Source organism: Pholcus phalangioides, unplaced genomic scaffold (assembly GCF_987345545.1).
Source record: "Pholcus phalangioides strain wild (caught in Gottingen) unplaced genomic scaffold, Ppha-v1.0 ptg000015l_1, whole genome shotgun sequence".
NCBI classification, from domain to species: domain Eukaryota; kingdom Metazoa; phylum Arthropoda; class Arachnida; order Araneae; family Pholcidae; genus Pholcus; species Pholcus phalangioides.
The window spans coordinates 28,979,993-28,995,093 of record NW_028301608.1 but is presented as its reverse complement, the minus strand read 5'-3'; the positions used below and the strand labels follow the sequence as shown (position 1 = coordinate 28,995,093).

General features: G+C 37.0%; 1 protein-coding gene across 2 annotated transcripts in view; it reads left to right on the top strand.

Annotated features, from left to right (window-relative positions):
* Positions 1 to 15,101, top strand: part of LOC149075772 (nephrin-like) — a 182,660-nt gene that overhangs the window by 45,023 nt on the left and 122,536 nt on the right. For both annotated transcript variants that reach the window (XM_089243282.1, XM_089243283.1), the window contains exon 2: positions 5,413 to 5,553. In XM_089243282.1, coding sequence (XP_089099408.1) covers positions 5,413 to 5,553 — 141 coding nt within the window. The remainder of the gene's footprint in view (positions 1 to 5,412; positions 5,554 to 15,101) is intronic.

Below are 15,101 nucleotides of genomic sequence, written 5' to 3'. Positions count from 1 at the left end.
AGTTTGAGACTTCCAGCAGTTCTTGACAACGACTGTTTTCTAGCATCTAGTGATCACAGGGGCAAATAATTATAGCAAGATGAATATTTATATTTATTAGTAATGGTTTTATAGCACAATTTATTGTATATATATATATAAATTATACAATATATACCTTCATCTCTGATTCTTGGTGATGCCAAACTTAGCACCTTGGGAAAAATCGCTATCGTTAATGTTGATCATCAGATTTTTCCGTATGCCACCAGGGGCGGGACAGGATTTATGCATGTATTTTAAAAATTGTAAAAATGCTTCTTCAGGACATACTATTTCATAGAATGCAGCAGATTGTAATGAGAACTTTACGGTTTGTAAATGAAGATTCAGACTAGTATTTTCCGAAATGGGTGGTAGAAAAGACCAAGAGAGAGGGCGTAAGAAGCTTCAGATACAACATGGGATCTTATGGGTAGATGGGATAAGGGGTGGTGGGTAGCAATTTATTTTTTATAGTAAGAGTGGTCCATATATATATAAGGAAAATGAGATCAAAGTTCGGAGGATTTTGTATCACACAAAGTTCTCTAAACCGTCTCTGGTCCAGTACACAACCAGGGTGATTACTTAATTCCACTCACCGTATTTTACCGGAGAAACGTTGTTCCTAGAGACATATTCCCAATTAGATAAAGTAATGTGTATAATTCTGATGCTTCATTCATATTGCAAGGGGTTGTGCAGTTATTGAAATAAAATAAAAATAAACAACTTTTCATTAGGACACCCTGTCCTCAAAAACCTAAATACAAAATTACTCTGTTTCTCCCGATCCAAAAAAAATTCTGTTTTTAAGTGTAATATTCGCTGAGATATTTTTGAATTTGAAATCACTGAAAATGAGGGAAAGAACTGCATATAAAACGTAGTCTGAGCTTGTCTGTTAGTTTATGCTGCTATTTCCTTCATTTTCAGTGATTTTTGAATTAAAATATTTCTGCGAAATATTTCACTTGGAAGCGTGAATTTTTTTTTCTGTTGGACTCAAGAAAGTCAAGGCAACAACTTTGTAACTGCGTTTTTGAACACAAGGGGTACGTATAAAAATATTTTTTATTTCATTTTAACAACCACACCACCCCTTACAACATGAATGACGCACCTGAATTTTCCACGTTATTTTCATACTTTTTCTATTTGGACATATGCCTCTTGGATCGACGTCAGCAAAATGCGGCACGGGGGGGGGGGGGTGATTAAGTAATAACTCTGTATAGTTGAATATATCTTGTACATACATGGTAAATACAAGGTGATCAGCGAATAAGACCTTATTTCAAAATTAAATATCTCTACAACAAAGATCAATAGAATTATGCGGTAAACGGTACGTTTATTAGCAAAACTGTAAGTATGTTGTACAGAAATTTCGAAAGTTTAGTTTTTTTTAATTTTTAAATATTAAAAAAAAAAAACTGGAGATTTTGGGGTTCCGAAAATCCTCATTTGTGTGAAGAGAAACCACTGCATTCGCCTAAAGTTACTGCATGGGATGCGGTATGCGCCATGTGTGCTGACAAATAGTTCCGAAATTGTAACGTAACGTTCAGTAGTAATCGTTTCTCGCACGAAGAAGGGGCCGATAATGCCTCTGGCGCATACCGCAGCCCATGCAGTAACTTTAGGCGAATGCAGTGGTTTCTCTTCACACAAATGAGGATTTTCCGAACCCCAAAATCTCCAGTTTTTTTTTTTTTAATTTTTAAAAATTAAAAAAAAAAAAAACTTTCGAAATTTCTGTACAACATTCTTACAGTTTTGCTAATAAACGTACCGTTTACCGCATAATTCTATTGATCTTTGTTGTAGAGATATTTAATTTTGAAATAAGGTCTTATTCGCTGATCACCCTGTACATATATAGTGGAAAAACCCATCATACCCATGTTTTTTCTTTATTGGACTGAACACTACACAGAAAACATACAATCAAAACAACTGAAAAATAAAAGATGACACAGACACTCTGTGACCTCAAGGGATTACAAGTCCTTCCAGTGGGTCAATATAAATTAGATGATCATACCAACTTCTTTTTTACATATTTTTTGTTATTTACTTTTGGCGTCATTTCAGTACAAAACATGGCTATTTAAGCACAAAACTTTTTTTTTAATCTAGAGAGTGTTGATTCCTTGTCAGTGTCATTTTTTGAAAGCACCAGATTGAGGGAATTGGAAATACAATTTAAGAAAATAACTATTCAACTTTGCTAAACAATCTTATTATAGATGATAGTACATAATACTAATCAAACCTTCTCTAATCAATTAAATACTGAATTAGTACGCTGAATTAATGGTGCTGTTGATGTAGTGTCTTAATTGAAAAAGTGCTAATTTTAATCAATTTTGTGAATAAAATTTTTTTTTTCAATACATTTTTATGGAGGTGTACCATAGAGAAGGCTGAAGCTATAATCCGTCACAAACAACCATGATGCTCCCTGAAGCATTTTAGCCTTTAGGCATCGTGGAATGAAGGCATTAGGAGGCTGTTTTTCTCAGAAATGTATGTAAACAAATCTCCAAAATACCGTGGAATTTTCGTAGGCGGCCTTCTCTATTCCGCGGCCAGTTTTTTCTGGAACCGACAGCATAAATACCTTTTCGGATCAATCGGATTTTCTGTTCATGTGTGACACTATCAGGTCAGAGACTTTTGCGAATTTTATGACATAACCAAAAGTTAATGCTATAAAGTTTATAATAGCTGATAAGATAGTTTACAAATTCTCTCCCGGGATGAGAGAATAAACAAGACAAATAATCTATGATGTTTACTGAATAGGGTGAAGGGTGTGGAGTCGTGTTCTCTGGCTTTGTGGAAACTTTCTTCACTTTCTTAGCGCCCAGAAATCCAATAGAACAGCAGTGAGGGAGTAAAAGAAATACTAGGAAAGAACATGTACAGTACTTGCTATAAAGGAAGAACAGATCTCTGTTAACCTTTTCAGTGGCAATCCCGAGATATTGAGGAAGATATTGATTGACCTCAATACCATCGGGGAATGAGGAAGAAAGTGGGTGAATAAGTAAATGAGTGAGCACACACAGATGAGCAAATGAATGAGTGAGCAGGTGAGCAAATGAGAAAATGAATGGGTGAGCAGGTGAGCAAATGAGCAAATGAATGAGTGAGCAGGTGAGCAAATGAATGAGTGAGCAGGTGAGCAAATGAATGAGTGAGCAGGTGAGCAAATGAGCAAATGAATGAGTGAGCAGGTGAGCAAATGAGCGATTGAGTGAACAGGTGACCACTTATACGGTTGTCAGGGCCATAAATTGGAGAGGGGCATTGAATATTGAAGGACCGGACACATCTCGCTTCCCATCTCAAGGAGATATCGAAGCGTTCCCGAAAGATGGAAGCATCCGGAATTTTGTTAAATATGTATAGAAATTTCAGAATAACAAGCCTAATTATAGGAGTATCAATCAACGGAATAATTATGATAAATCATGATCTATGAAAAAATTAACGGTCGACAGTTTGAGGCGGGAACACCGAACACAGTTATTTTGATTTGCTTTCTCTCAGCCACCCCGACATATCTCGGCTTCTAAAAACGTTTTGAAGTTCTTTTTACAGTAAACCTGTTTTCTACTTCTTCCTTCGTCAAAATAAATCAACTGCCAATGCGCGAAGTCAGCTCTTGTTCAAGGTTAGATAAAAGGAGCGAAAAAAAGAGTCTGAGTGTGTCCCCCCCCCCTTTTCTTTCAGTACTGTAAATAAATGTAAGCTGAGTATAAATAATACAAAATGACTTTTTTCCCGAACAAAAAAAATTTTCCTTCCTAGAAAGCCCCACACGTCATGGCATCATAGTAAGGGAAATAAAAGCCATGGGCGGTGCAAACTTTTTTGTTGGTTGGGGGGGGGGGGAAGGAAGAAGCAGTTATGAGCTCGAAATTGGAAAAAAAATTCTTGAAAATAAGTGGTAATTTGAAAGAATACGAAGAAATACGAAGGTTTCGCTATTTCAAATGTGGCAGTTATAATGCGGGTCAGGAAAATGTTAAAAATCGCTGAAAGGGTTTTGATACAGATTATGGAATTGATCGTGTGATGTGGTATTCTTCAAGCTCTGCATAAAATACAGTGAAACCCCGATAATCATAATGATTCCAGACCAAGAAAAGACATCGTTGTAGAGGAATTATCGCGTTATATGGAGAGGCAGCATTATAATCATGTACCGTCGAATTTATGGTTTTGTTGGCATCTTTTATAAATCGGCGTTGTTAGTACCGCCAAGGAAATGCGCTTTTGAGCATTTATTCACCCCGAAATATTTCAACCAAAGTGTATCACGGTGATAATGTATGAAATGTATAATTAGGTAAAATATAAAAACACACTGAAAAGTTATCACTTTGGTGTATCACACAAAAATGGGGCGATACCAAACGATTTCGATGATCAAGTCTTGCCAGACACCGATATTAACAGACGTCCTCTAAATAAATATATGACTAATTAAAAAATATATTATTAAAATATATTTCTAGCGAAATATAAAAATAATATCGTTATAGCGGTTTCAAAATCTTTAAAAAAATATCGTTATAAAGGGATTTCTCGTAGTAAACTATATCGTTGTGAATAGGGAGGAGTTTAACATTAGACATTAGGTGATTCCAAACAAGATTCTGAAAATAAATATCGTTGTTGAGAAACGTATCGTTATATCGAGTATCGTTGTAGCGAGATTCCACTGAAGATGTATGTGTTTTTTTGAGCATTGTAAAAACAATTGAGCATAAGCTCCTTTTTGTAACGTTGAAAACGGTTGTTTGCACACTCCTTCCTGAGAGAGAAATGTTTATTTTTCCTGTCAGACAACCTCTATTCGGCGGCCATTCACTCCATGCACCACGCACCACTATTGCCTTCCGCAGACGGGCCAATTTTTTATTGTAAACTGTGTAAACAAATTAAGGTCTCTACACTCGTTACGATATACCCGGTATATCCATACTAGCTTCCCTACCAGGCATACCGCAGCACGTGTAGCCTTCATTTACAATATTTCGTGGAACTTTATATTATATCCATTTGATCTTTTTTATTGCAATAAGAGAAGTGGAAGTACGTAATTTCCACCTTTATGGTCTTATTTATTTTATTTAACGTCAATGCTTTTCAAAATCTGTCTTATGCGAGGTGATTGAGTTCCATATTAGTTTGAATATAATCGGAGTCTTACTTTTGCTCATGAATCCTGTCTGTACATTTTTAACAAAACTCACGATTCACGCATCCTGCTACGCATATCAATATCTAATGTATCACGATGTATTCATTTTATCATTTTGTTGTCTTTCTATTTATTTCATTACGTTTCTCATTTGTTTTTTCGCATTACAGGTGTTCACTGCCAATTCCAGTACTTTCGTGTTCGTCCCAATGATACAACTGACTTGTCTGAAAGCCAGAACGTCGAATTCCAGTGCCACGTCGCCAACAAAGCCGGATCTATGCAATGGAGTAAAGAAGGTGTCATGAATGGTGAGTTAGTTCCCGGAGAAAAATCAAACAAAATTCAGTGAATCCCGCTTATAACGATCCCAGTCAGAACGTTTTGCAAAAGGATACTTTACTGTTCACAAACTCTGGTCATATATTTGAAAGACCGCCGTAGATAAGTTCTTTCCTATAGACACTTTTTTGACCACCGATAGATGGCACTTTCATTCCCGAACTAACTCGATCGGTAATAAGTTGCTGTATGGCGATACGACCGAAGTTCGTGTGAGTTGAAGTAGTAGTTAGAACGTTTTCCCACTTAGTGCGACTTATTTTCGTGATCACAACTTTTACTAACACTCATCGAGATTATCCGTTTCCAGCGTGTTCCCGCTTACAGCGTTTTTCATGAAGGTTTTTTTTTGAAAAACGTTATGAGCGGGATCCACTGCATACATATTAAAGACGACTGGGGTTGTAAAATACTTACACTAAGACTTTTGTATATGTTCGAGGGAAAATGCATTGTATTATTGTATTTTCAGATGGAATTTTTATTTTGAGCTTGATAGTGTGCGAGAAATGCATTTATTATGCATATTGGAAAATTGAATTCACACGTTATCACACACGCCCACTTTTTCAGTTTTTCCTCAATTTTCTAATTGTAATTATATAAGGGATCAGAACATCAATGGTCGAATTTCTACTCGATAATTTAAATATAACCGTGAAAATATGAAAGCGTGTTAATAATACGAGTTTGAGGCTCCGACTTTCTCATCAACATTACCAATATATGGAGCATTTCCGTATATTTTCCCGTAATGTTGGCTTCACCGTTATATATATTTTTTAATTTTGTAATGTGTAATGTGTTAATTAGAATTGGCGATTATCCGTATTCGGGGACTTGATCTCCGGTATTATTTCTGATCAAATGTTGTCATTATAATCATTACGAAATACCAACTTCATGCACAGTGTTTGCTTGTATCTGAAAATCTGACTAAATTTTTCATCAAAAAAAGGGCTTGAATACCTCTGTCCCCGTTGCAACGACAAAATTTCGCACAATCTTCGATGTTGTTATAAGCGAAATTAATTGTATATTCTAAATTCATTATTTTTATACATGCTGCAAATCATTAGCAATTGTCCGCAATCGATCCACTGTCGATAATTCATCGGCATCCACTCCCTTAACCAATTTTTTGTCATCATTCATCTATTCACCGACAACAACTCTTCACCAGATAATCACCGATAACTATTCTTCAACATCAATTCTGATGACATGCTTTCACCATCACTTCACTGTCGATAACACCTCCCAAGAATTCACTGATGATAAAACTCCGACATCAATTCACCGACAACAGTTCTTCACCATCGCATTTTACCGACAGGAAGATTCATCGAGAAAATCTCAGCCTCGGTTGTAACGGCAAAATTTCGTGGAACCTTCGATCCCGTTATAACTGAGTCTTACTGTATATTCTAAATCAATTGTTTTAGAATATACAAATGCATACCGATTTTGTTCTCGTAAATTGAAACGTTTTTCCCTTAAGAAAAATTAAATAAGAAAATGAAAAACCAAAGCGAAGTTATCGAATGAAATATGAGATTGCTATAAACAAAAGCACTATTGTTTCGTACCTGAGCCCGATGTTGAATCATTTTCGTTCCAATGGTTACCTATCAGAAAGATTCAGAGGAGAAAAAACAGAAAGGACCCCTATATCTTTTATATATTTCATGCTTTCTCATCATTCTTTCTTCTCAACATAAAAGAATCCAATTTTCGATGAAAAGTTTCGCAAACAAAGAGAGGCACGAAAAGCTTTCAATGTTTTTTTTTTCTTCATATTCTAGCGACTTGTGTTTCTATTACCTTCTCATCTCGAAATAGATTTCAGAATAGACTTCGTATTCGTAAAGTCGGAGCTGCGATATTTTTACGGATGTGTGTAGAGATTATAAGACTCTCTCCCGCTTTTGCCAAAGAATTCTAGCGAATAATCAAGTAAAAAAATCTATAACTAAAGACTGTCTGTCTGTCCTTGAAGAAGGTCGCTTTGTGTGATTCTCCATTCTGCTGGTTGAATAATCGAACGGAATCAGACGTTCTTAGCGTGGGAGTAAAAATTCTGACTATAGTTTTGAGCATTGATCTTTGGCTGTGAATACGATGGAAACGATCGATTTATTTTTGACTGGAGAATATGCTCTGAATATGAATACACAAGAAGAAGGAATTTCTTATTCTGAGAACGGCTGTTGAAGATTTGATGTCTTTGTTTTGCGCAATAGCGAAATGATCTCTTGCTAGTGCAAAGCGTGTTCGGAAAATTCACTGAAGACAATTCTTCGCCATCAGTTCACCAATGACAATTATTCGCCATTCTTCACCATCAGTTCACCAATGACAATTATTCACCATTCTTCACCATCAATTTACCGACAAAAAGTCTTTGCCATCAATTTACCGACAAAAAGTCTTTCCCATCAATTCACCAATGACAATTATTCACCATTCTTCACCATCAATTTACCGACAAAAAGTCTTCCCCATCAATTCACCAATGACAATTATTCACCATTCTTCACCATCAATTTACCGACAAAAAGTCTTTGCCATCAATTTACCGACAAAAAGTCTTTCCCATCAATTCACCAATGACAATTATTCACCATTCTTCACCATCAATTTACCGACAAAAAGTCTTCCCCATCAATTCACCAATGACAATTATTCACCATTCTTCACCATCAATTTACCGACAAAAATTCTTCACTATCAGTTTACCGACAAAAATTCTTTGCTATCAATTTACCGACAAAAGTTCTTTGCCATCAATTTACCGACAAAAATTCTTTGCCATCAATTTACAGACAAAAAGTCTTCCCCATCAATTCACCAATGACAATTATTCACCATCAATTTACCGACAAAAATTCTTTGCCATCAATTTACCGACCAAAAGTCTTCCCCATCAATTCACCAATGACAATTATTCACCATTCCTCGCCATCAATTTACCGACAAAAATTCTTCGCCATAAGTTTACCGACAAAAATTCTAGACGAAGGTCAGAATAGTTGAACAATTTCTTGGATGACTATTCGTCCGTGATTGGAGTTTGGGAGAGTGTGGCGTAAATATTATCGACATTTTAGCTTGTTTACACGGGCAAGGTTTCTGGTAAAAAAGCGAATTTTTTTCCTTCCTAATTTTATATTGTACCTGCTTGACAATAGAAACTGTACTCTTTCCTTATTGACGGTGAAATACAGGCTTTTTTAATTCTTCATGTTAGTGGGGCTTTCCTCTGGTACGACTGCGATTTCTCGTACCCACAATTCCTCGATAGCAAAAAAAATTCAGAAAAGAATGTTTGATCTTCAACGGCATCAGATATGTATTTCTTTCGGTGAATTCTAACAATAATGCGGAGGTAATCGTCGATTCTCACAACGTCACAGTGTGTATACATTATTCTAACACTGCTCAATTAAACATGGCGGTCACTAGAAAAGTAACGTCATTCGTTGAGCTTTCTCAAGTCTCCCAATGAAAATTGAACACGCATTCACTGAGATTGCATTATTTAATCCGAATCGGTGCTGCGGTTTGTTTTTCTTTTTGAAATAAACCTCGCAGAATATTGAATTGCGTACAGTATACATGCTCAACCTATGAGGCGTGGCCAAATGTGGCCCACGGAGTCATCAGATGAGGCTCGTGAACTTAAATCTAATTTTACAAAAATGAACTAAGCGGCACATTTTTACAGATCACTTAACCATTTAAGCGGCTTTTAAAACTCTCCTGATCCGTATTATAACTCCTTACATTGGAAATCCCTAAACCTTCTAGAAATTTCCTACAATTTTCAAGAATTTTTTTTTTTCTGATAGCCTTTTTTTTCTGTTATTTATATGCTGTAAACAATAATAATGTACTATATCGAAGGAGAAAGAAAAACACCGTCTAGCGCCCTTTCGGTTTTCCTGTTATCAGACTTTGAATAAAAGCTGACTCCGCCCACTGGCAGTTGAATAAGAGGAAGGGAGCGGGAGAAAATTATGCTATCAGGAGAGGAGAAAACTTGAAATCGTATCTGGGCTCGTCAATGCCGAGATGAGAACGTTTTAAAAACCAGAGATGTTTCGAATTTGCCGGTGTAAGAAAGTGTGACCCGTGAGAAATTTACATATCACTTACGTGACCCGTGGGACATTGACAGATCATTTAAGTGACCCGCAGTGCAGTTACACTTCACTTATGTGGCCCGCTAAACATATCCAGGCACTCTTCTGCTATAATCGTACCACTTGGCCCCCTTTTTTTGTCTCAGCGATTTATCTTGGAATTTATGCCTTCTCTTTAGTGTTAAATATTTTCTTCAGTTATGAGTGGTTCGTTTAGTTATAAATTGGAATGGTTAATGTCTATGAATTTTATATCTTTTTTTTTTGATACAAGGAGTGAGGAAAGCAACAAGCCAAAATGCGTCAACTTGGTGTCGAAAATGTTTGGTATGGTTATAACGGAACAATAAGCCGTGAAATGGCTTATTTACGCGACTGAGCCGTGACACAGTTCCACATCACTTAATTGGCATGTACTCAAGTTCCCAATCATTTAAGTTACTTAAGGCACAGTTTTGAATCACTGAAGTTACTCGTGACGCAGTTTTAGGTCACTCAAGTTTACCGCGCCACAGTTCCAGAGTACTTACGTGGCCTACGGCACATTTCCACATAATTTAAGTTGCTCGTTTGGCACAATCCAAGACCACTCGACTGATCCACGACATATTCACATATCACTTGAGTGAAACGTGACATACTTCCAGATATGCTGTTCCAGATCGCTTAAGCTGCCCGCGACACGTTTTCAAACAAATGAAGTAGCCCGCACTCCCTGAAAGGTTGATCACCCCTGCCGTACATCATGTTCAGCATGCTTTTCTTTGTGGCCGAATACTGCAGTAATCCTCATTCAGTTTAGCCTCAAAATAGCTATAGTTATTGGATATTCACATTTAAAGTAACTTAAACGACAACGGTTTCTCGCAGAAGCACTCTCTTCTAAAGCATTTTGGATACAAACGTCCTTTTGAAAAGAGTCGAAACACTCTATTCCGATGAGATCTGAACATGCTGATACAAGGGATTTTTGTCATTCAATGACGCAATGCAGAAAAGAAAATTTCGATTTTCAATATCACGTTTAGCCATAAAAAAATTTCCGTTGAACTATATGATATCCAAAGAGACTCTCTCTCTCCACGAATGGAATTCGAAAATGCATAACATCTTTTCCCTTAGCATGCATGGTGTAAGAAGAAACACCGAATAGAAGAGCCTAGGAGACGAGAGGTCATGACGCAACATGAATCATGCATGAAGCATAACCGAGAGTAGAACCAAGTGAACCGAAAGACCCTGATGTTTCGTCACTGGATTAGCATAACCAGAACACATGATGTATGTATATTGAAGCCGCTGCGTCAACACGAGAAGTCCTTTTCCTCTCTCGCCCTGTTTGGAGAAAAATAGCATTAAAGCTCTCCCTTTTTTTATGACATGCATTTCACGAAAGATTTCGGTTTTGTGATGCAGCAGCATTTACACGAAAACGTTAAACCATGGAAAAGGATGAATGGTTGTGACCCGTCAATGTTGGAGAGAATGATTTTCCTATCAAATACTGTATTCCCTATTTTATGACAATATTATGTAAACTTTGAATACTTCAATCCTATAAAGGTCTGTGTGTGGCAAGCAAACCAAAATTTCAGTGAGTTCGACGAAATCGTAGAAATCTTATTCAATATACAGGCAGAATCAGTTATAACGGCCTCAGTTCGTAACGATACCTCTATAACGATATGAAATCACGGCTGCGACTGATACCACATAGAGAATGATGCTAATGTACCTCGCTTATAATGTCATCGGAAACGCAACGACTTCGGATATAATGACAAATTTTTCGGCGCTCTTGTTTCGTTTTTATGACTTTTTTTTCAAGAAATTCCTAGAATCAAAGTCCAGAACATGGAGGAAATATATGTTGAAAAACCCCCATTTATTACATATTTCGCCCTGGACGTGCTCATTCTTTAGTATTCATCCATTTTACATTGGGAATATGGTAGTGCTTCCAGAACTCATTGTTCTCTAATTGTGTTGCTTTTATTTCTAGCATTCATGACAAACTATTGCATCTTCCCATGGATCGAGATCCGTATATTGTTACTGCTGATTTGTATTCGTTATTTCATAGAACTTTGTATTTCATTTGAAGGGAAGTCTGAAAATGACACTAAAGCCCACCAACATCAATTCATTCAGGAGGAGCTGTTTTGCTCCGAGAGCACCGAAAAAATTCTTGTCCTTGTTTTCTTGAAGTGTTTACCTCGAAGGAAAACTATTATGAAACAATTATGAATATTATAATTACAATTAGAAAATGAAATAAATTCAAGAATAAAGGAAAATACAATTCCAAAGAATATATGGGAAAATTATTCCGTAATAACTGAAAAAAATAATTTGAGAATGATTTAAAGTGAATCCAGAATACATAAATATATAAAGGAATCCATCAATGAGAAACTGTTTCATCATTGGTGAAAGAAATTACATGGTGTGTCAAAAGGAATCATCCGATTTAAAAAAACCATAACTATTCAGCTTTTAATCCGTTTGATCGAATAATATATAGGTAGAAAGAGGGAAATCTCAAGTTTCACGCAACTGCCGACAGATAGCGCTAACACTGTTCTTCCGGCCGCAGCTTCAGTATTTGTCCAGGTGGCGACTGCACAACAGAAATTGTTTTGTGTTTTGAGCTTCGCGAAGTGCGAGTCCGTAACAACTGTCCACCGTGCTTTTCGTCGACAATACCGTGGTGTTGAACTTCCTACCGCTCAGAGCATTAGGCGATGGTTTGTATAAACAATTCCGAGACACGGGTTTTCTGTGTAAAAGGAAATCCCCTGGCCGTCCCAGCATGTCAGACAAAAATGTGGAGCGCATCCGACAGAGTTTCGCATGTAGTCCACAAATATCCACTCGCAATGGATGCAAACATTGTCGCAAAAGTTTAGGACGATTTTGACTACCGTAAAGACATATGCCGTGCATCCCAAGTTCGACATATTGAGCACCTTTAATTTGGTTTGTAAAAAAAACTTTATGATTATCCATGTAATACAAAATTTAATTTTAAGTGTCTATGTTCAATATTTTCGTAATATACGCATTTCAAATCTGGTTTTTGAAACACTCTGTATTTTGATACATTAAATCGATAGAAATTAAAATTAACGAAAGAAATAATTCTTTAACCGACTGACGGTCCTGCACGTATATGTACGTGTGAAGTTTATGCCTTCCAAACGGTCCAGGCCGTATTTTTACGTGTGAACTTTTCGACTTCCAAATGGTCCTGGCCGTAAATATACTGCCTTGCTTTCCCCCCATAAGGAATCACTAAGCTGGCTTAGCATACGCCCCTCTCCTTTCTCCACAAAATGACCATTGTACTCGCAACAGCGCTGGGCGTTGAAAACGACAAAATGGCTTCTGCCTCTTCGGCGGGAGGGGACAGTTTTCAATTAACTTAGCAGATAGACGTTTGACAAGCAGCTCTCGAATAGTCAGTTCAAAGAAGCCTTAATCCTTTTGTAAACGAAGAGGAATTTTCAGAAAGTATAAAAAAGGCTGCTCTTCAGCAAGAAATGCCCCACCTAAAAGGCACGTCTTTATCTTTTTATAGAAATTCTTATCGCTTGATTGTAGGATATGTACTGGCATTCACTTTTATTTTGGCATGAAAAAAAATTACATTGTATTAACCCACCCCCCCCCCCCCGAAATTGTGACATCCTGGCTTCCCAGTGATTTTAATTTTTTTACAGTATAGGCGAAATTTTTTAATTTTATTTTTCATTTGTTTATCTTTACCTCTTTATCACTACTCAAGTACGATACGGCAGAACCTCAATTATCCCATGTGATTGGAAAGCCCTACATCAGAAAATCAAAAAAAAAAAAAATACAGTATCATGTTTATTTACGCAGAGCATAATTGATACCAGTGTTTCTTAACTCCTTTACCCTACACCCTGTAACCCTCTTTGGACGATGTTTTCTTCTCACTCCTTGCTTTCTTGGCCCCCGCCTTTGCCTGGGCCCCTAACCTCACCCAACAGACTAAACCATTTCTAAGTATACAAACTATTTTCTTTTTGAAAAAATTTATAGTGAAAGCGAAAATTTTATAAACAAAGACTGTCATAGTGTTTGTCAAGACTGTCATGTCTCTAGAGTCCAGCGAGCTTCTCTCTTGTGAAGGTTATACGCTGGGCAGTGATGCTAAGATCGCACCAACCCACCCCCTCCCGCGTGCAAAGTGATATTCGGGAAGAGGGTTCTGTATTTCGATGGAAGTAATAGCTTACATATTTACATACTTTCGAAAATTATTGTGTGCCAGAATTTTATCATGTAGGCCCCATGAAGACATTATACCTCCCGGACTATGCCTGGATCAGCCCATACTTGTGAACCAGAGTTGGGAGAACGTACACAGAGAAAGCATATGGGAACGTATGCGCATCACATTTGTGGTAAGACGTACATAACATGTATGAAATTCTATTAGCTTTGCAAACTATGCCATGATAATGTTCAGTGAAATCGAGAATGCGGCTCGTTTGCAATACCTAAATTCACGCATGTATTCAATCTCTGCAACATTTCATTGCTTAGTTGAGATTTTCAGCTAGTGTACCATTACTTATACAAATATATACATTTTTATATCATTGTTCATCGCTTCGTTGAGCAATGCTATAAAAAATAAATAAGGCAAAGGCACTCGTGTGTGGCTTTTTTTTTAAATTTTATAGGTTATAGTAAGAATTTAAAAAAAAAAACAGTTGGAAGTGGAAATGAATATAAGCATGTTATCACATTGTTGACCGGTCATGAGTAAATTCGAACTTTCAAGCAGGATAAACCTGTAACCCAGCGATTCTCAACCGGTGCTCCGCGGAGCTCTTGGGGCTCCGTGTACACTTCCCAGGGGCTCCGCGGTGACTCGACGAAAATAAAACAAATCAGTAACTTTGATAGATAAATAAAAAATAAGAGGCCTACAATGTTCTACCATAAAAATTATATGCAAAAAGTGCTCCTCGAGTGAAACAGGGCTCCGCCATAGAAATTATATACTGAAAAGGGCGAGCCCAAAAAGGATGAGAACCGCTGCTGTAACCATTCATTAAGTGGAAAAACCACAGAAAACAAACTTCGGTAGACCACCACTTTGCCGCCAGTAAGGTACAAACCTGGATGCTCGTGATGAGATCCCAGAATGATGTCCACGCGACGACACAGTAGCTCTAGAATATACTAAGTGACCACGGGTGAAAACCCAGTAAAAAAGTATTGTGTTATAAAAGCTGAGCCATGGCTTATGATTAAGCAAAAAAATGTGCAGCTCATCTATCAATTCCTCACACTTATGTGGCAGGACATGAATATGCTTGTACGTGCTCATCAAG